The sequence below is a fragment of the Natrix helvetica genome, assembly GCF_964273705.1.
Source record: "Natrix helvetica genome assembly, chromosome: 1".
Taxonomy (NCBI): Eukaryota; Metazoa; Chordata; class Lepidosauria; order Squamata; family Natricidae; genus Natrix; species Natrix helvetica.
In genome coordinates, this window is record NC_138548.1 from 166,849,014 (window position 1) to 166,874,331 (window position 25,318).

The 25,318-nt window shown below is 42.0% G+C and overlaps 1 protein-coding gene across 1 annotated transcript in view; it reads left to right on the top strand.

The window, feature by feature from the left end:
* Nucleotides 1–25,318, top strand: part of MTX2 (metaxin 2) — a 50,988-nt gene that overhangs the window by 18,267 nt on the left and 7,403 nt on the right. The window contains exons 2-4 of the mRNA XM_081935290.1: nt 221–268; nt 1,252–1,298; nt 21,281–21,353. Of these exons, the coding sequence (XP_081791416.1) occupies nt 221–268; nt 1,252–1,298; nt 21,281–21,353 (168 nt within the window). The remainder of the gene's footprint in view (nt 1–220; nt 269–1,251; nt 1,299–21,280; nt 21,354–25,318) is intronic.

Below are 25,318 nucleotides of genomic sequence, written 5' to 3' on the forward strand. Positions count from 1 at the left end.
TCTCTTGATACTTTTGGCTTTTTTTAAAAAAATATATCTTCATTTTCTAACCTTAAATGTTACTTTCTGTTTTTATCTTTCTTTAAAAAAATAATAAATTAGGGTAAAGCTATTAAGTAGAGGAATCTGCCTTATCAATCTAAATTGAGAGAAAATCTGGTATAAAAGCAATAACAAATGCTCACCTTTTAAATTGTGTTTTTTTAAACCCTTCCTATAGCTGCTGAACCTTGGCCTCAGAACGCTGTGCTGTATCAGCCATTGAAAGGTGTGTGTTTTATTTTCTCAGCTAAATTTTATTCATTAAATATGCATCCTTATAATTAAAGTGAGCCCTTGTGGGGGGTGAAGGGCAGGAGAGGCCTTGTTGAAAAGGGAATCCTTTATGATGCTTATCTGGTCAGAGGATTGTGCTAAACTTGTATTTGCCAATATAAACCTGCTATTCATGGCCTATAAGGTCCTTGGTTTATTATTGACTCATTATATTGGCTGCTGTAGGCAGTGTAAAATGATGTGGTTTGCAGGCCCAGTTGGCAGATTTACTGCACCAATAGCTGAGGCAGCAGATTTTTGAAGTCTTGTGGTAAAGTGGGCTCTCGATAAAAAGGAACTGTTAAAATGTATAGGCTAGGATGGTTCAGGCTCCCTTTAGCAGCTCTTCATATATCATCAGATCACATTATGGCCCCCATTTGGGGCTCAGCAGCCTGCTACAGTTGTCAGAAGACTGCAAAGTAATGAAGACTAATAGGTAGCAGCCCTAGTCTTCTAAGCATGGAATTTTTATTGCTGTGTACTTGTCATCTTTCTTTTGTGTGACAGACCTAGACAAAGTCTGCAATATTAACTGCAAGCTGGGTTTTTTTCATAGGTTTATGAATGCTTTTACTTTTTAGCAAGAAGAATTATGAAGTTGTGGGTTTTATTTCTATTAGGAAATGAGTGATTATTAATATTTTTTTTGCCTATAATAAAACAGAAAACCTTAGGACGTATCTTTTGTTAGGGATTCTTTAACTGCTGGAGCAATAGGACAAATTATAGGACACATCAGGAGAAATGTTTATGGGACTTCTGGCCTCAGGTTTTGTAAAGTGGCATTAATGTAATGGGGCGTGTGATTTGTGTTAAAACAGTTTGCCTCTGTGTGTTTGTATACCATTTATTTTTGTACTCATAATGATGTGCAATTATCGGCAGAGGAAAGAACCATTATTTTAAATAATTATACTGCATTTTATTTTATAGAGGAACAGATTTTGCTTTCTGATAATGCCGCCTGTCTTGCTGTTCAGGTAACTATAATTGTTTTCTTATTTTGTGGTTGCTAATATTACCTGGAAGAACTGGCCCCCATCCTCCAACAGCTTTATTAACCCATGCTTTGTTGATATGAATTAAATTTTGCACCTCTTTGTTGCTCTCAGTTCCTGTTTGATAGACACCAGTATGTCTGTTCCAGATTAGCTCTGGTATGTTATTTTCCTGTAAGGTAATAGAAATAAAAAACATTTTTTCAAGATAGTTTCTACCCCCTAGTCTTGTCAATTTCTTTCAAATTTTAATAATGCACAATAATATATATTGGTTTTAGACTAGGTACGAGATGCAGGATAGTCCAGTGCAATATTATGCCTGATGTATTGCAGTTTATATCTTCCATCTGCCAGAATGTGAAAAGTGTAGGCCTGGCACCCTTTGAAAAAGATTCAGAATTGCTTTGGACTTCATGTGAGGGCAGTTCCTCTCTCATGTTCATTAAAACATAAACGACTTTCTATCTAAGCCTGACAAAGGATATATTGTTGGTTTAAAATGTGCATTAAAGGATATGTTACTTATTTGATTCAGTTGATTTATCAAACCATGGTATCCTTCTTTAGACTTATACTCTACCTTGAAAAAAGTCATGCATACATCAAAAATATGTGTCATACTTTTTTTTGAATAATTTTAAAGTGAAATCACCTCTAAAGCAGAGTTCTCTGAAATTAGAGTCTGTTCCAAATTTGCTTCCATAACTATAATGTAACATAATGTAATCAAACCAGAAGCCTTCCTACTGGCTTTGTTAATGTTTTAGAAGATTGCCTGTCTTGTCACTCATATAGAATCATCTAGTCCAGCGATGGCGAATCTTTTTTGGCTCGCGTGCTATAAGTGGGGGGAGCACAGGGGGGTAGTGTGCGGCCGTGCCACACCCATAATGCAATGCGCGACCTGCCCAATGTGCATGCGCGCACTACAGGTGCGACCCCCCATTTTTTGCATCCTTTTTTTGCCCTCCCCAGGCTCCAGAGGCTTTATAGGAGCCTGGGGAGGACGAAAACAGCCTCCCCCACCCACCTGGAAGCCCTCCGGAGGCTTGAGGGACCTTCAGGGCGCTTCCTTGAAGCCTCCGGAGCAGTCAAAACGACCCTCCGAGCAAACCGGAAGTCTGTTCCTGAACTTCTGATTTTCCCGTAGGGCCGGTTTTTTGTGCTCCGGTGGCTTCAGGGAAACTCATGAAGCCTCTGGAGGGGCTCCGAGGAGGGCGGGGGAGGCTCTTTTCGCCCTCCCCAGGTTCCTATAAAGGCTCTGGAGCCTGGGGAGGGTGAAAAATGGCTTTAAAAAAGAGTGAACTCAGCTGGCCAGCGTGCACATGCGCGCTCGCCAGCTGACAGGGCAGCGCCTCATGTGCCCTGACAAATGGCTCCATGTGCCACCTGTGGCATAGGTTCGCCATCACCGATCTAGTCTAATAGCTGTCCTTAGCTTTATTTTCTATGAATTTTAAAGCTGTTGGAGTTGATGGGCATTACTATATTTTGTAACATCTTTCAGAGAATTGCTTACATGCTTTATGTAGAAGTATGTATGTAGAACTTTTAACCTCCCGAATCTTTCACCATACAGCTTTGGATTGGATCAGTAACAGTAGAAAGATTTCCTTTTATTTTCATTTGCTACCATTTAAGTACCATGATTAGAAACTACATCAAAAGAAGGGTTAGCTTCTAATCACAGTACTCGAACAGTAGCAAATTTGGCTGCCATCATTTATTTAGAAACTGATCTTAAAGTGGAAATAATTTAAATAAAACCAGGGGAAATGTCTCCTTGTATTTATGAATTTGGGTTTCTTTTTGTCCCCCTGTATCATACCTGTGATTTAGTATTTTAAGAAGAAAGAAAATCTTCCAATAAATGTTTTATATATATTATGCATAATTTTCTAAATTTCTATCAACTTTTCCTTTTTCTACTTACATTTAAAATATAACACAAAAAAGCGACATACATACATATATATATACATATATATATATATATATATATATATATATATATATATATATATATATATATATATATATATATATATATATATATATATATATATATATATATATATATATATATATATATATATATATATATATAGTATTTTTCGGACTATAAGACGCACCGGAGTATAAGACGCACGATGATTTTGAAGAGGTAAATTTTTTAAAAAAAGGTTTTTGCACTCTGCAGGCCTCCCAAACCCCCTGCACGCCTCGTTTTTTGCCCCCCCCAAAAAAGGCATGCTAAGCTTTGGGAGGCTCCTGGGAGTTGGGGGGGGGGCAAAAACAAGCAAAACCGGCCCAATTTTTGCTCATTTTTGCGCTCCCCAGCCATCAGGAGCACTTTGCAAGCTTCCCAAACCCTCTGCACATCCATTTTCGCAAAGTGGGTGGGGTTTCAGTCGGCCAAAAATGCTATATTCATGGTATAAGATACACCCAGATTTTCACCCTCTTTTTTGAGGGAAAAAGGTGATTTTGAGGAAAAATACGGTAATTCTTTCATACAGAATACTGTTTGTCTTTTATCATTTTCATTGTTCTTTCTCTGCCCTTTTCTCTACCCTATTTGTGATGTTGTGACCAAAAATGTACATATATGTTGTATGCAAATATAACAATGTTTGCAGAAGAGCATTTTTGCAATTCAGTTTCGCATTCCTTTCTTAAATTCCTTTATCATGTTTACCTTTCTCATTGCATTGAGTAGATTATTGACCAATGCAACATCTGTTTTTTGATCAGTCTTCATATATGGGAAGTTAGGATCTTTCTTCCCCCTCAATGTGCAATGCTTTGCATTTATATTCAGATAATGGGTATTACATTAATTAAGAAATTCAAAATCATGCTAATTAAAGGAAGTAGTTTGCTTGAGAGATTAAAATCCAATACTGTGTTCTACCTTTTAAGGGGTACCAATAATAATGCCAATATTGCATTATTTACAAGAATATGTGAAGTCATGCATCAAAAACAAATTGCCTGTTATAAGGACTATGGAATAAAGAATGGTGGATGTCATTTTCTTGTGAATAAATAAAGTATGTGGCAACTCATATTTGTTTGAAGACACAGACAGTATTTAGGACCAGCAATTCCATTCCTAAGTGACACAGTTCAAAGTAAAAAAAAAAAAGTGACTCCCTGACTTAACAAAATCAATTAGTCAGTTCTGGCTGCATTTGTTAAGTGAGTCACAATGGATCGTTGAGCACAATGTCGCATGACTGCAACTTGTGACTTTCTGCTGGCTTCCCCATTGACTTTGCTTGTTAGAAGCTGGCTTGAAGTGACACTGTGGGAATATGACGGTGATCTCTGTGGGTCATGGCAATAAGTTTTGTCTAGTGGTTAAAACATCAATCTAAAAATCAGGAGATTGTGAGTTCTAGTCCTACCTTAGGTATGAAAGCTGAATTAGGTGCCTTTGAGCCAGTCATTCCCTCTCAGCCCAATTCATCTTACAAGGTTGTTGTGGGGAAGAACTTTGTGAAGAAGGTCTATTAGGTATGCTGCCTTATTTGTAACAATAATAAAGAATAATAAAAAAATAAATCATTAAAAATGGTCGCTTGATTGCCAGCTGTCTCAATTGCGGTTACCTGACTGCAGCGGCTGCAACATTGAGGACTTGTAAGTTTCTTCATTCAGCACCATTGTATAGTCATTGAATAAATGGTTAACAAGTGAGGACTATAGCAGTTAGGATTTCTAAAGGGAGGTCATATTTAGTAAAATGGAGAATTAGAACCTGAATCCCCTAGCTTCTTGGAGGTTTCTGAGAGAACTTCAGCCGTATGATTAAGGACTACTGAAACCAACTATCTGTACATTAGAGTGACAGAAATTTCTTTTGCTAGTACAAGAAAAAAGAGATATGAACAGTATCCAACAGGATCAGTGAGAGTTTAGGATTGCTTTGAATAACCTTTAGCATGTTAAATCCCTTTTCCTATTTACTTAGAACAGAAGATATTGTAGGATTAAATCATACCAAAAAACAATGCGCATAAGCATTTTTCAGGCTGAGTACAAATTTGATAGGAGCAACTTGGAAATCAAAGTTTATTAGAATGTCCAAGAAAACCAACTTTAAGTCTTCAAAGTTGTGCAGAACCATTATAAAGGAGTTTAGGATTCAGTCCTATACCACATACTGGGAATAAATTTAAGGTAATTCCAGTGGAATTTACCATTGAATAAATATGAGTAGGCTTACGTTAAAAAAAAAAATTGAAGCTTTCATGGAATAATATTCCAGGATAGGAAAAAAAATACTTTCAAGTTAGCATTTTATTGTGGTTTGTGAAAGTTTGCATTTGCTACATTAATAAAGGATGAAATAGGTTTAAGGAACCAAATGAAAACTGAAAAGTCCAAAAGAGTGTTTATAAAAGATAATGTTGTAACTGTAGCACTCTAATCCTATTTAGAAGCTAGTTTGGATACAATGGGGCTCATTTTGAGTACAAGATTATAACAGATTGCACTATAAATAATACATACATCACTGATTTAAATAATGCTTGCAATCCATGATGTTGCCCCATCATTAGAAATGATGTTCTTTCTGCATCTGAAGAAAGTATTATGTAATAACAATAGCAATAGCACTTAGACTTATATACCGCTTTACAGTGCTTTTACAGCCCCCTCTCAGTGGTTTACAGAGTCAGCCTATTGTTACCAACAATTTGGGTCCACATTTTACCCACCTTGGAAGAATGGAAGGCTGAGTCAACCTTGAGCCAGTGAGATTCGATCTGCCAAACTGCAGGCAGCTGACAGTCTCCAGAAGTAGCCTGCAGTACTGCACTCTAACCACTGCAGCTCATTGTAATGAACAATAATAATTCAGTTTCCTATCTTGATAGTCCCACATTTCTGAGAGATGAAATTCCTGATTTTGGGGGGACCACTTCTCAGTAGATAGTATGAAAGGGGTAAATGGGGATATCCCAGAGCAGGTGAGAAGAAGAAGCCCCTGTAGTAGAAATGACCCAGTGTGTATTTTGTTATAGAATGGGTTTTTAAAAATCCTTGGTAAATAACTGATAGTACTAATATATTTGAAATGATATTCCTGCATTTCTACCAAGAAACCTTTAATCATCATTATCACAAATAGTTAAAATCAAAGTTCCTTTCAGAGGAGAATTTTGTGTATTTCAATTCTGTTTTACACATGTCACTTAAATGATAAATTAACCATAATATATTAAAATCTTCTTTTTTCAATATTCTTTGTGTGACAGCAGATAGTGGCCATGACTATATAAATATGACTTCAAAAGATATCTGATTTTAAACTTTATGGAACAATTTTCTTTGATGTAAGGTGATGTTATCAGTTTAGAATAATTTGTAATAAGAAATATAGAAGTTATGCCTACTTGTACAGTTACTGCAGTAACTATTATTAAACAGTACTTAATAATACTTAGGTTGTGTTACGATTATGAATTCCTTGTTTTTTGTAATTTTGATAATGGTTCTCTGCTTCATAAAGATTTTGTTTGCACAGTACACTATTTTGTTTATATGGTTGAAGCCATTTAATTATTTAAAGATGATTTAGCAACAGTAATTGGATAAAAAATGTGGCCAACACGTTTCTGATTGAGATATATAACGGGAACTTTCTTTTTGCAAATTGGGGAGACTTTCACCAGTTTATTTCCAAGTCCAAGATAGTAGTTTAGATATTTACAGCCTTTTATGGCTTGTAATTCTCAGGAGCATCGAACACCTGCACCTATTGTAATGTCAGCATCCACTGAGTCCCACAGCCATTGGGGAATCCATCATAACCAGGGGTGGGCTGCTACAGGTTCTCCCAGGTTTGGGAGAACCCTTAGCTAACGTTATGACCGGTTTGGAGAACCTCCAAATCCCACTGCTGGCTGGCTCCTCCCCTCCCAGGAGTCTCCCTCAACCCGTTTTTAATGTGAGGTAAGTGCAAGGCCTTCGTGGAGGCTTGGGGAGGGAAAACAACGGGCCTCCCGGAAGGCCTCCGGAGCCCAGGGGAGGCAACTTTCACCCTCCCAGAGGCTTGAGGAAAGCCTCTGGAGCCTGGGGAAGGCAAAAATGCCCCTCCCGCCGTGGTGCAGGAGGCCGACTAGGCCATGCCCATGATGGCCATGCCCACTCAGCAACTGGGCAGAGACCCGTTGCTGAAATTTTTGAAGCCCACCTCGATCATAAAATGGGGGGGGGGGGAGGGCTAGACGAGAGAACCTTTTCCCCCCACCTAAATCCAGAATATCTTCCACTTCAAATTTTGCCTGGTAAAGGCTTACCAATCTTTTATGTTAATTGTTCTCTTAGGTATTTAAAGTTACTGTCTTCTGTGCTCTGAATTCTGTTTCAATTTCTATATTGTATTGTTTTACAATTATATTGTAAGCATTGTGGTTAAATCAGCACCGATCATAACCAAGTTGGAAGGCTGCATGAATTAATGGAAGAACTATAGAATTATGGTGATTAATAGAAGAACCAGTAAAGGTTCTAACCTTTCCTCCAACAAATCTAGAGAATGACGCAATGGCCAACAGATTGGAAGAGTTAAGCTTACATACCAATGCCAAAGAAAGGAGACTTAACTGGCATGCAAGCTTTAATTTCACACATTTGTTGGGAAAATATTGCAGAGGCTTCTATGAAAAGGGAAATGCTGCTGTTCAAGCTGGCTTCAGGAAAGGCTGAGAAACAAGAAACATTATTGCTGATGCATGCTTTATAATTGACAAAATGAAAAAATACCAGAAGTAAATTATCATGGACAGTACCTCATTTATTATAGAAAGATCTTCATTTTATAGACTATATTAGTCTGTGGAATGTTCTCAGGAAAATGGAAATCCCAAAACATCTCATTGTCCACATGCAAAACATACACATAGTTCTCTAGGGAGGACTTGGTTAAAAAACTGATTCCAGATCAGCAAGCCAATAAGACAAGGCTGTATGCTCTCATTCATTTGTTCAAGTATACGTGCTGAATATATATTGAAGGAAGCTAGATGGGAAAAAAGATTGGTGTGATTTTAAAACTGGAGAAAGAAACAGAACTGTTGACACTGTTCTGATAGCTGAAAATGCAAATGATCTGCGAGCTCTAGCAATGAAAGTCAAAGGGCACAATGAAAAAATCTCTTTAATTCAATGCAGAGAACATCAAATTAATGTCAGCTGCAGCACAAACCTTAGAACTGACAAGATATTGAAATGGTGGATAGCTTCTGTATTTTGTAATTGACTATTAACAGTAGAGGAATTGGCAGTCAAGAAATAAGTTGCAGACTAGTATTTGGCAGACTATCAGTGGAATTCTTGGAAGCGATGTATTAAGACCCACAAAGTTTAAAATTGTGGAGGCAATGACATTGCTTGTGATACCTTGTGGAAGCAAAGTCAGGACTTTGTAGAAGCAGGAGAGAAGCAGTAACAATGCTTTTGAACTTTGATTATTGGAGAAAGCTCTTGCAAATACCATGGACCCCCAAAGAAGACAATACAATAATACAATACAATACAATAGTAGAGTTGGAAGGGACCTTGGAGGTCTTCTAGTCCAACCCCCTGCCTAGGCAGGAAACCCTATACCGTTTCAGACAAATAGCTATCCAACATCTTCTTAAAGACTTCCAGTGTTGGGGCATTTTCCTGTACACCGCTTGGAGAGTCCAAGCAATGGGTTAATTCAGTCTGCTTGCCCTTAGGACTGAGGAACTATTTTTCCTTAAGCCACACCTCCTCCTGGTGTGCTCAATCCCCCAGAATTCTTCCTCAGTCAGCCCGTTTGGACGTATTTAGTTAGAGCTCTGAGCTAAATTGATCTTTTTTTTTTGGCTTGGACTCTCTAATTGCGTTTAAAGTTTTTTCTCTAATATTCCCCAACCTCGTGAGACGTTTCTCTCTTCAATTCTGCGACTTTCTTCAATAGAATCTGCACTTGAAGGCCAGGAGGTAAGCTACAAGGTGGTGGGGGGTGCCCCTCAGCCGATCCTCTTGGGACGGCTTCGGAGGCCTGCCGCTTGTCGTTTAAAACGGCGCGGCTGCAGCGGCGAGGTTCCTAAGTCCCCAGGCCCCTCGTTTGTTATTTTCGTCGAAGTTTTTTCGCTCCCCGGCCTGCTAGAGGACCTCTGCCGCAGGGAGGAGTGGGCGATCGTCGCCATTGCGAGGCGCGTTCGCCCCTCGCTCTCCCTTAGCCCCACGCTGTTGCGGCGGCCATTTTTAGGCGCGAAAATAGCGCGCCCAGCCATGGCCGCCATTTTGCATCAGCCTCGTTGTCAGGAGGCCGCTGGAGGTGGCAGGGCCTAGCAAGGGTTTCTCGGGCTAGGATCGCCACCTTCGCCATTTGTCTATTTTTGCGAGCGGCGCTGGTTCCTGTGCCATTCCAACGGTCATCATACCGGCTCAGGGAGGAGGCCTAAGTAAGCGCAGGCCTGAAGATTTTTTCTATAGTCATTCTCCTCCCTGCTTCTCCTGCGGAGCCTTGCACCTCGGTGCAGGCCCCAATCCTACCCCTGGGCCTCCGACTGGTGTGAAACATGGGATGATTTCATAGTATTGATTCGATTAATTGTATATATGGCAATTTTAACGATCATTTCGTTTTGTTTCCCATTACAGCACCCAGTCTATATCTATCCTTCTGCCTTATCATAGCCTTGCTCCATCTTGTGTGGTCATTGACTATGGACCTGCCCAGTCCTCCCGATTCCCAAGACGCTAGGCCGAGCCTCTCGCAGGCCCCTAGCAAGGGTTCCTCCTCTTCGGGGAGTGGGGGTGCGGGCAAGAGTGGTGGGGGTAGCTCTGGGAAACAGCGTTCCAGAACCCCTTCGGTAGCTGAGGCCAAGGATGCTGAAAGGCGCCAGCGGGCCCTTGACAAGCAATTCGAGAAGGCCAGACGCCAGGCAGACAGGGTGCAGTCCCTTTCAGGAGCCCCTCCCTCCCGGGAAGATCTCCAGTCGGTCCTCGCCGAGGAGGTGGAATCCCAGGACCTATCCCCTAATAGGTCATTTGCAGAGCCGGCTTCCCCGGTCCCTTCTTGGGCCTGTGAACAGGTTCCTCCCCCTGGGGATGCTAGCATAGACGATATGCAGGGTGAGGCTTCACCCCCCCTAGAAGAGGGCTTGGATCCCGATTCTGACTCTGAGGAGTTATCGCCCCGCATGCAGGAGCTAATGGCCCGCGCCATTGCCAAGGGCATCACGGAGGCCATGAAATTTAAAAGCCCTACCGCAGCGGCCCCTAGGGGTCCCAAGCCCGATCAGGCAGCTCCGCCCCCAAGCAAGCGTGCTCGCCATCCTTCCCTGGAATCCTCGGTGGTCAGCGAGGCCTCTGCCATTGAGGACCCTGACCCGGAGGTGCTAGGCCTCTCGGACGACGAGGACCTTCCCCCCGAAGCGCCCGCCTTTGCGGGTCTCTTCAAGCCCAGCCTTTTTAAATCGGTCCTTCACAAGGTCAAGGCTGCCACCAGGGTGGGGATCAAGCCCAAGCCGACCGCGCCGGCGGATGATGCCCCTCCGGCTAATCCCAATGCGGTCATGTTTGATGTGCCAGCGCCCCAGCAAGAGCTGGTTCCGGTCCCGGGGCTGTTCCTCGACTTAATCCAGCGCCAGTGGGCTCAGCCAGCCACGCAATCCTCTCCCAGTGGGGTAGATAGGAAGCTTTATACTATGGAGCCAGTGTTGGAGGACCTTCTGGCCCTTCCCACTGTCGACCCGCCCATCGCTGCGCTCACTTCCAACTCCTCGCTACCGGCCGACCTCCTGGAAGGCCTTAAGGCGGAGGACAAGAAGGCGGAAAAGGCGTGCCACAAGACCCATCTGGCGGCTGCCTGGGCCATCAGGGCCTCTTCTTCCGCTTCCTTTTTTAATAGGGCTTCTGTGATCTGGCTGCGCGAGCTCCTAAACAAGCTCCCGGCGGGAGACATCCGTCTCCACCAGGACGTGTCAAAAATAATCGCGGCCTCCCAGTATGCCGCTGACGCGTCCCTCAATGCCACCAAATTTGCCTCCAGGGCCCTCGGTTCTAACATAACTTCCCGTCGACTGATCTGGCTCCGACATTGGCAAGCGGACCAGAAAAACAAATGGAAACTGGCTTCCGCCCCCTTTAAGGGGTCCAAATTGTTTGGCGAGTCCCTGGATCCTCTCCTCATTGAGTCCAAGGACAAGAGGAAGATCCTACCTTCTCTAAATAAAAAGCAGGAACGTAAGGCCGCTCCCTACTCTAGGAGGCAGTCCTTTCGTGCCTCCGAGCCTTCCACCTCTGCCTCTTCCTTCTCTCCCTCTAATAGGTCCTTCGGCCAGCAGGGCGACAGGTCCCAAGACAGAGCGCCCTTTCGGGACAGAGGCAGGCAGCAGTTCGGCTTCCGCAAGTATAACCGCGGTGGGGCCTCCAACAGGCCGTTCCGTAAGTCAAAGTGACTGCCAGGGCTTGGCGCCCATCGGGGGTCGCCTACAGCTGTTCGCCTCCCATTGGGCCCAGAACACCGAGGATGCTTGGGTTCTGCAGACAGTCAGGGAAGGCCTCTCCTTGGAATTCCTGTCCCTTCCCCCTCGGACCTTCATCCGATGCCCTGTCCCGTCCTGCCCCCAAAAGAGGCAGCGTATGGACCAGGAAGTCCGTCATCTCCTGGACATCAGGGCCGTGGAACCAGTTCCCCAAGGCGAAGAGGGGAAGGGGTTTTACTCCATCCTCTTCCTGGTACCAAAGAACTCGGGGGGGTGGAGAGCCATCTTGGACCTCAAGAACCTCAACAGGCATATCGCCTACCGGAGGTTCAAGATGCAGTCTCTGCAGTCCATTCTGGCGGGGATTCGACAGGGAGATCTTCTCACATCTATAGATCTCAAAGAGGCATACCTCCACATCCCCATCCGTCCTCAGCACAGGAAGTTCCTGCGCTTCTATTATGCGGGTCGCCACTTCCAGTACAAAGCTCTTCCATTCGGCCTCTCGTCCGCTCCTCGGACGTTTACCAAAGTGCTGGCGGTAGTGGCGGCTCAGCTAAGACGCAGGCCCATAAGGCTCCAGTGCTACCTGGACGACATCCTGATCCAGTCGTCGTCCAGGCAGCAGGCCCTTCGGGATCTCCAAACCACTATGAGATCCCTCAGAAATCACGGCTTCACTCTAAACATAGAGAAGAGCCATCTCACTCCAACCAACAGACTTGTACACCTGGGGGCGGTGATAGATACCAACTTGTGCAGGGTTTTCCTTTCCCGAGACAGGTTGACCGGTCTAAGGTCCATGACCCACAAGGTGTTGAGCTTGAGGCAGGCTCCAGTGGTCCTTCTGTCGCAGCTGCTGGGAAAAATGATCTCCTGCATTTCCATCGTGCCGTGGGCCCGCCTGCATTCCAGGTCTCTTCAGTGGCTGCTGCTGCCGCACCAGAGGGCATCCAGGAGCAACTCTACCAGGCCGATTCGAGTTCCCCCGGACGTGAAGAGGTCTCTCCGCTGGTGGGTGTCTCCGGCCATCCTCAAGGGCCACCTATTCAAGGAACCCGAGAGGTTGATCATCACCACAGACGCCAGCCTCTCCGGCTGGGGAGCCCACATGGGGTCCCTGGTTGTTCAAGGCAAGTGGTCCCAAGTGGAATCCAGCTACAGCATCAACCTGCTGGAACTGAGAGCTGCTCGCCTGGCCCTGCGACATTTCAGCCGGCCCATCCATCGTCAACATGTGCTTCTGATGACGGACAATGTGGCCACCAAGGCCCACATCAACCGTCAGGGCGGCACCAGATCCAGAGCACTGATGAGAGAGGCGGAGTCCCTGGGACGCTGGGCGGAGCGCCATCTGGAATCCCTTCGCTCCGACCATATCTCCGGAGTGGACAACACACAGGCCGACTGGCTGAGCAGGACGACCATAGATCCTGCGGAGTGGAAACTGGACCCTCGCCTGTTCCACCAGATGTCCGACAGATTCGGGACTCCGGCCGTAGACCTGTTTGCGTCAAGGGACAACAAGCAGCTCGACCGCTTCTACTCCCGGTTCTTCACCCCGGGGGCGGAGGGGACAGACGCACTGCGTTGCAAGTGGCCCCGCGAGCTACTGTATGCCTTCCCTCCCCTGCCTCTCCTTCCTCAATTCATCTCCAAAGTCATCGCAGAGGGAGCAGAGGTCCTTCTCGTGGCCCCGCATTGGCCCCGCAGGTCGTGGTTTGCCGACCTTGTCCACCTGTCGGTGTCTCCTCCGTGGCGCATTCCTCCGGACCAGATCTCCCTCAGCCAGGGGGCCGTGATTCACCCAGAGCCCCAGTGGCTCCAGTTGGCCGTCTGGCACTTGAGGGGGACCAACTAAAAGACCAAGGCCTGTCGGAGGAGGTAGTGAACACCATTCAGGCGGCTAGACGCCCTTCAACCACTAGGATTTATGATGCGTCCTGGGCCGCCTTCGCCAAGTGGTGTGAGGAGCTGCTCATCGAGCCGACGACCGCGCCTGTTCCCAGAGTGCTTGACTTCCTTCAAGCGGGACTCAACAAGGGCCTGGCCCCGAACACCCTTCGACGCCAAGTGGCGGCTTTGTCTACTGTCTGGTCGGGCGACCACCTTTTGCCTCTCAGCAAAATCCCGAAGGTGCGTCTTTTCCTCAAGGGCGCTTCTAACCTTCGCCCTCCCACCGTTCATCGCTATCCTACTTGGCAGCTGTCCGTGGTCCTGCGGGCCCTCTCTGGCCCTCCATTCGAGCCTTTACGCACTACTTCTCTTCGATTCCTGACGCTGAAGACGGCCTTCTTGATTGCCATCACGTCAGCTCGCCGGATTTCGGAGCTGGCGGCTCTCTCTGTTCGCCAGGATCTGTGCGTCATCCACCCTGACAGGGTCATTTTGAGGCTGGACCCGACCTTTACCCCCAAAGTAAACTCATGGTTCCATAGAGCGCAAGACATTGTGTTGCCAAATTTTTGTCCTCATCCGTCGCATCCCAGAGAGCGATCCTGGCACAATCTTGATGTCAGGAGGGCCCTGAAGGTCTACATCGCTCGTACTGCGGAATTCAGGAAATCAGAGGCTCTTTTCCTCTCCTTCCAGCCCGGTTCCCTAGGGAAGAAGGTCACTTCCTCCACAATTGGCAGGTGGCTTCGCGCTTGCATTGCGACTGCCTATGAAAGTCAATCCAAAGCCGTTCCGCGCGGCATCACTGCACACTCCACACGAAGTGCTGCTACTTCAGCGGCCTGGGCCACCCAGGCCTCGATCCTGGACATCTGCAGGGCCGCTACGTGGTCCTCTCCTTCTCCATTTGTGCGACACTATAAACTGGACATTTTCGCCTCGGCTGAGGCGTCTTTCGGCAGGCGTGTGCTCCAGGCGGTTGTGTCAGAGACCGAATCCCGGGAGCCTTCTTCTGCCCACCCAGATGGACAATAACTTTGGTATGTCCCATTGCTTGGACTCTCCAAGCGGTGTACAGGAAAATGACCATTGGCTTACCTGAAGGGTCCTTTTCTGTACACCGCGGGAGAGTCCAACCCACCCTGGCTCTCAAGGCCGGGATTCGGGTTCCTCGTGTCAACAGTACATCATCTTGGACGCTTCGCTCCGTCCGCACGAACTGACTCCTTCAAAGAATTCTGGGGGATTGAGCACACCAGGAGGAGGTGTGGCTTAAGGAAAAATAGTTCCTCAGTCCTAAGGGCAAGCAGACTGAATTAACCCATTGCTTGGACTCTCCCGCGGTGTACAGAAAAGGACCCTTCAGGTAAGCCAATGGTCATTCACAACTTCTGGAGGCAAGCTGTTCCACTGATTAATTGTTCTCAATTAACAAATGACTCTTAAAACAAATCAGTTCAGAGCTCATACCCAATACACAAACGACTGGGTTCAAATTATCATATGCCATTATGTGAAGAAGACCTAGTTGTCTAGAAAATTCTATAGTGCTGGAAAATGCAGAGGGAATGGGGGAAAAAGAGGACAGTCAGTAGCAAAATGGGTGGATTTGATTGCAGAGGTATAATTATACTGAAGGGCCATTAGGGAGACCTGAAGGTTGGGACTGATGGAGAAGGCCTATCTATGTGATTGCTAAGAATTAATGCTGGCCTGATAACATATTATCAAAGCATTATTTAATGTTCTTGCCAGCAATGGTTTTTTCTTTTTGCATTGTAAATTCAGAGCACTGATAGTAATCTGGCCTTCATTAAGGCTGAAACTGAATAAGAGAGTGTTATTGCATATTGTGTTTTAGAACATTTACAACATTAGCCTTGGAAATCTGTACTATCCATGATATAGATGCCTTCTGTTAACCTAGGTCCTATAGTAACTGTATACTCAATTTACTTCCTTCTATTTATATCACAAAAATGAACATTTCAACCCATCCTGTGCTTTTCTGCAACTATTGGCTTTCTGTCAATAACAAATATAGACAGGCTCAGTAGAGTAAGAATCACATTACCAAAGAATATGTATTATTTCTTTAATTGTCTAATGCAAGTAGATTGAAGCAGCATTTCACACACTGATAATTAGTTACAATCCTTTTATGTGCTAACTTGAAAGCTTTCTTTCAGTTAGAGCTGTATGAGATTGCAGTGTTAATGGTTTTGAAGTGGAGTTGAACTTGCAAATTATTTCTCCTTTAGTCCCAATTCAGAGATATTCAGCTCTCTAGAGGAGATTTATGGTTATACAGAGGTGCAGGTGGGGAAAAATCTTTTCAGCCATGTTACTGGTTGGCAGAAAGAGAGTATTGGATATAATTGTACCTTTTTAGGTAGGTTGAAGGAGAGAGTTTTGAAGATTCATACTAACAAAATGTAGGCCTTATCCTTATACTTAGTATGTTCTTCTGTAAATTAACAGTGTGCCTTCTTTCTCCTGAGTTTCTTTGAGACAGAAGTAAATTATAATTTAATGAGTTGACTCTTAAATATTTTTTTTTCACTGAAAGAAGAAGCATTTTGAATTTTTCACTTTATATTAGAGGACACTACATTTTTATGTCATTTGATTTTGGTTCAATGTAGTCTTCTTTCTTTACAAGTGTGTAGGCACATTACATGAATGATGACATCTAATCTTGTAATAATTAAATATAATAAAGGTTTCTAAAGTTCCCTTGAAGATGTTCTAGACATCCTACCACACACGTCCCTGCGACCTATCCGCTCACACAGGGAGGGGCTCCTCCTGGTGCCGTCTGCCAGGCAATGCCAGCGGGCGACACCTAGGAGTAGATCCTTCTCTGTGATGGGCCCAACCCTCTGGAACGACCTCCCCCCAGACATTCGAACCACCACCGACCTCCGCTCCTTCCGGCAAAAGTTAAAGACTCACCTATTTCAATCAGCTGGCCTGGCACCGTCTTAGTTTTACCTCCCGGGATTTATTTATTTTAATTGGGTTTTAAGGGTTTATAGGCTTTTAACGTATTATATTTATTATTCGATTACAGTCTCATAACCTCCTTCACCAGTATTAATTTAATTGTTTATGTATGTATTTTAGAATGTATTTTAGTGACTGTACACCGCCCCGAGTCCTTTCCGGGAGAGGGGGCGGTCTATAAGTGTGAATAATAAATAAATAAATAAATAGACGAAAGCTAGTTTAGAAGATAAATCAAATTGGAAAAAGGCATACCAATGGGGAATGGTTTTGGTCTTGCACACTTGCTACCTGGACCAATGTTGGTCTGGGAACACTTAAGATGGCGAAGTCTGAAAAATACAAGGCTGAGGGCCTGGTAGATTTCTGTTTTTCTGTTGGCTGGTGTTCCAAATTCATGATTAGATGCAGACTTTGCTTAAGATAGTGAAATAAAGTTTCTCAAGGGCTACCCGAAATTCTTGAAGAGAAGATTGTTTTCTTTGAAAAAAAAATCTTAAACAACTTTTAAGCATCATAGGTGATAACTTGGTGATATTAGAAATATGGTCAAAACTCATGGCAGTTCAATTACAGTTGACAAGTATTGGTAAAAAACAATTTTTGTCGGCCATCGGGAAATTAAAATAATAATTTTACTGTGATTCTTTCATGTTTAACAAGTGGAACTAAGAGCTATCCAGATATTATTTTTAAGTGAAAAAAGCTCCCAAAGCAGGCAAGCAAAATCTCCCTCCCTCCCTCCCTCCCTCCCTCCCTCCCTCTCTCTCTATGTCAGAGGGAGAGATAGATAGATATTGTGTGCGCCTATGGAAAACGTTGGATGGACAAGTATGGTACAAGATTTGTGGCTTGAGAAGGTTTGGAAGAAATGGCTTGGTCCTGTTTTCAAAAAGAAACCATCCCTTCTCATCTGGGACATGTTAGAGTACATGTTGCAGACAATCTTTGGCATGGCCAAGTTAAGGAAGAGGGACATTTAAAAAAACCCAAATATAGAGCTGATAGCAAAATGGATGAATGATACATGGGAAAATATTTCTTTGAATGTGGTTCACTATTCATGTTACAACAATGCTCTGGATGGGACAGAAGATGATGCAATGTATGCAGATGGCAGAGCAGATGCCAATGATAAAGATGAAGGTGAAGACGATAGAGATGATGCTGTATTACAAGGGAAGAATCTGAAAATCTTTTTGCATAAGCAGAGGATGAAGATGGGGATTTTTAAAAAAAATTTTTGATAATTTTTGTATGGTTTTCCAGCAAATTCTGAAGGACTTCATTTGTTTTTATGTTTTCTATCAAGAAAGTTTGTTTTCTAAAACAGATCCCATTTTAAATATGATAGTTGGGTAGTTCATGATAGATATATTTTGGTTGCAATTTTGAGGTTCAGTTTATCCTCAGATAGGTTTATCTGTGATGTATATGGTATGAAAAACCAAAGGTTTTTTGGGGGGCAACAATGTGTATATTCTGAGATGTGGTTTTTAATAGAGAATTTACAAATTGTTGCGGAAATAAAATTGAAGAAACTTAAGACAGGAGCAATGAGATAGAAATCTGATACATTAAATTCTCTCTGAACCTATCCAGAAAGAAGACTAAGTGAGTCAGTGAGATGGTCAACATGTCTGTGGTTACTGTTTTTCTCTGTAGATTCTTTCTTCACTCCATTTTTTAAAGAAGACTGTTAATACTTTACCCTTCTTTTTTTATGACTTCCTGCCGAGAAATAAATAAAAAAAAAAAGGGGGGGGGGGAGGAATACTGTAAAATCATTCCTGATATTTTTCTAGTCAGGATATACAGGTATAGGTTTCAAACACTTGGAATTTTAGGATTTGTTGTTTGATATCTTCTATTTCCTATTTTTGGGGACTGGAATGGTAATTTTTTGTGATAAATATTCTCAGGATTGTAGAGATTATAAAGACGTGCTGATTGCTTTATTATGAATCTGACTCAGATCACTATTTGGGCAGAAATTATTTTCTCCCCTTTAGATAAATTATTTTGTGCCGTGTGTGTGTGTGTGTACGTACGTACGTATGCGCGCACATGCACACACACACATACATACATGCATATATACATACACTTACTTACTTCATCTCAGTTGCTTTCCAGCTTTCAGTGAAACAAATATCCAGAAAGAAGTTTCACTGCTTCATCTTTGGAAAGAATGGAAAAATTATATAATGTACAAAGAAAGTAACAATGTTAGTAGCTTTGTAAACTTGGTCTTTTAATGGAAGGTTGCTAAACGTTTTGGGGAGTTAAATGATGTAACATCCTTTGTATAATATGCCAGCACTGTAAAGGCATTAGCATGGACAAGACCAAACTAAATTTAAGTCAATATATTGAAATGTATTTAATTAGCAGGTATGATATCACACAGTCCTGGGATGTCTGAATCTGTACCTTTGTTAAAATTGAATAGGGAGCAGCAGACAATGTTCCCTCATGGTTTGGTGATGTAAATATAGTAATTAAAGTAAGTGATAATATATCCCATATAGCTCTTCAAGTTGTAATACGTATGTATATGAAGAAAAATGATGGAGTTTGGTCACCAAGCATAATCATAACATAGAAAGATAAACACAATTGGAGTAAAACCCGAAAGAAACATTCATGAAGCATTGGAAGCTCATTAGTTCTTTATAGTGAGAAAAATGATCATTTTTCTCTAAATGATTAAAAAAAAAAAGACTGCTGCAGACTATCTGATTTGTGTTTCTTTTAGTGTGAATTTATAATTTCAGTTTGTGATTTGAAACTGTAATTGTGTTGTAAACTGGAGAGAGACCGAACAGTATAATGCGAGTCTGACAATCCATTCTTTAAGTAGAATAATAGCTGAAATTCTTCATGATTAGAAATACAGTATCAACATAATCGATTTAACAACATTACACCGGAGCTGAAAATAGACTGAAATCCCAAGCCAGGCATCTACCGTGTCTGAGTGAAACATCTTTCATATGGTTCTAAGATGAAATTACTCCTGAATGAATAGCATCTTCATTTATCTTCAAAGCCTCCTCTGTGGTACCAGCGAATGTACTCTTCACACATTCTGCTGCAGGAATTACATTACAGCAGCATTCCAGGGTAGTATAAAACTGATTGTTCTGGAAAATGAACCTGGCTTTGCAATAAATTACATTTGCAGGTACAAAAGAACATGTTATTTTGTTTAAAGTAGTCACAAATACAATTAAACTCTTAATTTATGTTAAACTACAAATGTGACTATTATCATAACTGCATTAGGCATATACTATATCATTCCAAGAATGATATTGGACCATTTTTATTTATAATTTTAGACAGACGTTGCAATTTACAGCATCTGCCACCGCTTGATAGGAAAACTGGAATATTTTGTGCATTAGTTCATGTTGTATAATTTCTACTTTTTTCCACTTGTCATTTTTTAATGAAAGAAAATGCAGATCCCCTTCAGTGTCTGCATATTGACATTCTCTACAGCCATATTTTAAATATTAATTATTACAATACTACTAGGACTGGCTTTGATTTATTTATAAGATTAATAATATGCAATTCCAGAGAAGCCTTGTTATTACTCAAAATATCTCAGCTTGGAATCTTTCTTCATACTTTATGCAAATCTCCCCTCTTCATATTGTTTTTGGGAATTGGTTTATGGAAATTTTGCTTGTCTGGAATGTGTATTCTGTTGTGGTGGAAGAACCTGAAAATCAAAGCAAAAGGTTTATTAGGGAGCAATGCTTTTGTCATTGCTGCCCATTGTTCTTCATTTTCAGGGATAGCCACAAAGCCTATTTGACTGGTCTAGCTTTGATATGTTTTGGAAGTAAACCACTCTTATTTGTTTACAGATCTGGCCTGTTTAGCGGCTCAAATACTTTAAGACTTGCTTTTTTAGGAGTGAGAAATTTCTAAACAGAGATGTCTTCTAGGGAGATTCTTATCCACAGTTTAAGTTCCTAAGCTTCTAGTCCATTAGAAGAGCCAAGATTTATTTTTCAGTCAACTCAGGTCTGTATAATGCGATGTACAGATATGGCAGCTTTATGTCCTGTAGATTGGGCATTTTTAATAGTTGATTAAAGTTAATAGAAGGACAAAAGAATGGTATCTTTTTAAAAATGTGAAGTGGGCTACACTTTAATTTGTCGGCTGATCTCCATGAAAAATTGGAATGGTAGCAGAAAGTTTCATCAATTCATTTTAAAACTACAATAATCATTATTGCCAAAACGGAATGTAAAAGTTTTTTTTTTGATGCAGTTACTTTTTTGGAGGGAGGTTATCACAGTAAAGTACAAGAAATATTGTACTGTATATTTCAGATTGCTTAATTCTCTGTTCATTTATAGTTGTGTCCAAAGCGATGAATTTGTGATAAGTGCAGTGTTAGAAGCCAGCACCTAGAAGTATAGTTCTCATAGTTATCTGTTTTGGAAAATAATTATAAACCAAAGGAATATTTCTTGTGGCTTAAAATTACAAATATTAAAAAAATGTATTGCCTTCGTATAATGTGGAAAGCTTTAATTTACTCTTCTTTATTTTCAGGCTTTTTTACAAATGTGCAATCTGCCAGTCCAGGTGGTTTGTAGGGCAAATGCAGAATATATGTCCCCATCTGGTAAGTGTACCGATCATTTACACTACACCTCGCTTGGAAACTATGGCAACAGTATCTCATCTTGGAGATCAGTTGGAGTTACTGTATGCTGCAGGATGCCAGTAGCTTGTTTCCTGTTATGCTACAGATTTTTTTTTCTTGCAAGAAACAGGAGTAAATACCTTTTCATCATTAAACTGTATTAAACGGCAGTGTTGTAAGGCCAAGGTAAACATACCTCTAACACTTCTGTGTGTGTTAAACATGAGCTGCCTCAGTCAGGATGGAAATAGATGGAAGAGTCTGGTTTTAACATTAGATGAGAAGAGATGACCTGTCTTCTTTCTTACATTCTACCTGTGAGCAGCTTTTTCCTTTAATACCCTAACAAAGATTACTTTACAGAATTGAGCTCTCAGAATGATTGAAGAGAGAGAGCCCAGATGGAGATAACCAATCATTGTATATGTCCCCATGTACCCCTTTCAGGTTTTACAAACAGGTCCTCTTCAACATCCTCTTCTAATTTGGGGCAATTCTATATGCAAATACACGGGGTTGCTGCTGTGATCTCTCATTTGGTCTCATTATGAACGAAAACATTTTTTTTTGTTATTCATGCATTTGATGCTGATTGTCTATTGAAGGGGGCATGTTCAGAAAGGAGTTTCCCACACTTCATTGTACGTGAAGAGTAGGGCTACCATATCTGGCTTGCAAAATCCAGGCAACCACTGAATGTCAACAAAGAGATAATGAAAAAAGATATAACTCTTCCATCTAGAAGTTACCCAGATCTTTGCAGAGTAAATAAGGTAGCATACCTCCATATTCACATGCAGACATAACTTTCCTCATTGCAGGAAACAAGATTTGTCTGCAGTGGGCATAGCTGGGCTTGTTAACAGTGAAATCCATGCAGGCTAAAAGATGCTTCGATTGAATATTGTGGGATGGAATTCAGTAAGACATATTCTCCTAAATTTCATCATCTAGGCATGCCCGCTTATGGCCTAGAGAACTATTGGGAATATGTACATTGCTTTCCATGAACATAGCCTGCTAATTAGCCAATAATGCGGTGTGTTCTTGTTCCCTATTAGCTGTGGTAAAAGGAAATATCTAAATAAAGCAAAATTCAATGTTAATGGGAATATTTCCCCCCCCCCCCCCCCCCGTTTTTGAGTTGGCAGGTTGAAAGCATTTCCTGCTGCCTACCGCAAAAGCCTTTTCATCATGCATTATCATATGCATGCTTCCCTGTAAATTAGAGCTTGGATAAACAGAGCTTCTGCGAACACAGAAATTGTGGCCCTAATTCTACAAGGTTACAATTCAGAACCACGAATGCATTTTCCTCTTTTTATGAGAGTCCACATTTGAGAACCGCTTGCTTGGCGCTGCTCTCTTTCTCTCCATCTGTTCATAAGAGAGCACTTAACTCGCACCTTGTGAGAGCACCGATATGCTGACTCTTGCTGTAGGAACACCAAAAGCTCATTCTGTATACAGTATAGTAGTTCCGTAGAAGCAAAAGCTTGATTGATAGGACCATAGAGAGGTGTAGAAGTTCAAAAGGCCTGCATTCCTTTTGCAGTGTATGTCATTGTGCAGAGGCTGGCTTGCAATTCTTTTTTTGAGTCAGTGTAACTGTCAGTGACCAAGCTGTCCCTCCCCCTATTTTCTCAGTAAAAGTAAACGCAAGAATAGTCCAAATATTCATTGGACAGTGTTTAACCTTCACAGTTATTTGTGTAGTCTTCATTGAAGAGACTGACATTACAGGTAGTTCTTGACTTACCACAGTTCATTTAATGATAGTTCAAAGTTACAATGGCACTGAAAAAGTGACTTATGACAGTTTTTCACATCCTCACGATCATGTAATCAAAATTCAGATGTTTGGCAGCTGGTTTATATTAATGGCTGTTGCAGTGTCCCGGGGTCATACTTTTTGCAACCTTCTGGAATGCTCTATCAGACTCCGTTGTTACATCCTCTAACCCTCACAGCTTCAGCCTTAAACTGTCCTCTGTGGACCTCGCCCCATTCCTAAGAGGTCCGTAAAGGGGTGCATAAGCACACCCACGTGCCTACCGTCCTTCTGTCCCCATTTATTTGTACTTATTTCCTTTGTTCATGTCCATGTTTATATTTATACCTGTTATCTTGTACATGTTTGACAAACTAAATAAACAAAATGAAATAAAATAAAGTTAGTGGGGAAGCCAGATTCACTTAACAACCAGGTTATTAACTTATCAACTGCAGTGATTCATTTAACAACCGTGGTGAGAAATGTCATATAGTGGGGCAAGTCACTTAACAAGTTCTCATTTAACGCATTAATTTTGTGGTCAATTGTGGTCGTAAATTCAGGACTACCCATATTTCACAGCAAGAGGTTTTAGGATTATAGCCTTTCAGGTGAAATCCAGCAGGTTCTGACAGGTTTTGGAGAACCGGTAGCGGAAATTTTGAGTAGTTCGGAAAACCAGCAAATGCCATCTCTGGCTGGCCCCAGAATGGGGTGGGAATGGAGATTTTGCAGTATCCTTCCCCTGCCATGCCCAGCAAGCCATGCCCATAAAGCCCAGCAAGCCACTCCCATAAAATTTTTGAATTTCACCACTGCTTTCAGTGTCAACAAAGGAACACTAGGCCACTTAGTTCACTGTTTGCTCAATTTCTGATGAGGTGTCACTAAGGTCTGAGCACAGAGTTAGCACAGATAACTATTTTTATTAGAATTATAGTAGGATGGTAGTTTTATTATAGGTAGGTCAAATGTCATAAAAGAGTGTGCAAGCTTTTGAATTTTTCAGGACTTTTTATTGGGATATGAGAAGAAGTAGAGAAAGATAAAAATTAGGTTACTGTAGGTGCTTCAGTCTGACGTTTTCAGTATCTCAAAATGAAAATTTAACATTTCATAGGAAAATCAGCAATGGATATCAGATTATATCTAGTAGTTTTTGAATAAAAAGTAATAGACATCTGTCTTTCCCCCATTTTGAAAACACAAAGACTGGCTGGATCACCAATGCATCTCTTGCCAGAAATTACCCTGAATACTGTTCGTCGATATTATTTTTTTAAACTCTGTATCTTGTATATTTTATACAATTTCTGTGAAACTGACAGTACTATATATTAAAGTCCAGCAACTTTAGCATTTACTTTAATATTTGGAACAAATATTAAGTGGAGGCACCGGTATTTTGTGACGTTTGTTTCAATAATCTTTGATTTAGTGGTGAAATTCAATTTTTTTTACTACCGGTTCTGTGGGCATAGCTTGGTAGGCATGGCAGGGGAAGGATACTGTAAAATCTCCATTCGCACCTGACTCCAGGGGAAGGATATTGCAAAATCTCCATTCTCATCCCGCTCTGGGGCCAGCCAGAGGTGGTATTTGCCGATTCTCCGAACAATTCAAAATTTCCACTACCGGTTCTGCAGAACCTGTCAGAACCTGCTGAATTTCACCCCTGCTTTGATTTGTTATTAATGTACTGTGTGGAGGCTAGTTGATTTTACAATTTTATCTTCCTGCACCTCTGGAAGAAATATGATAATTTTTTGGGCCAATTGATGGTGCAGATTCATACCAAACTAAATATACATGCTTGTGCATATGTATGCATGTGCAGTAGCCTTTCTGCTAATAACTGGTGCTCAGGGTAGTTATATTCTCGATTATGAATCCTCAAACAGAAGATGATTCTTGTCATTTGGAGGCTTTGGTTTACAAGCGAATCAGACGTAACTGTGTAGAAGCTTTTACAAAGAAATGTGACCTGATACAAACTGTCCAACCCCAATAAATCTTCTGTGTGGATAAGAAGCACTTGTCTGCTACCAGAATTCCCTGGATGCAGATGGTCAAATTTTTAGGAGGAGCTGAGGTCTTGGGTATCACTGAATGACAACTAAGCTACACAACTGTGGATTTTAAAAAAAAATACACATGTTGTTTTATTTTC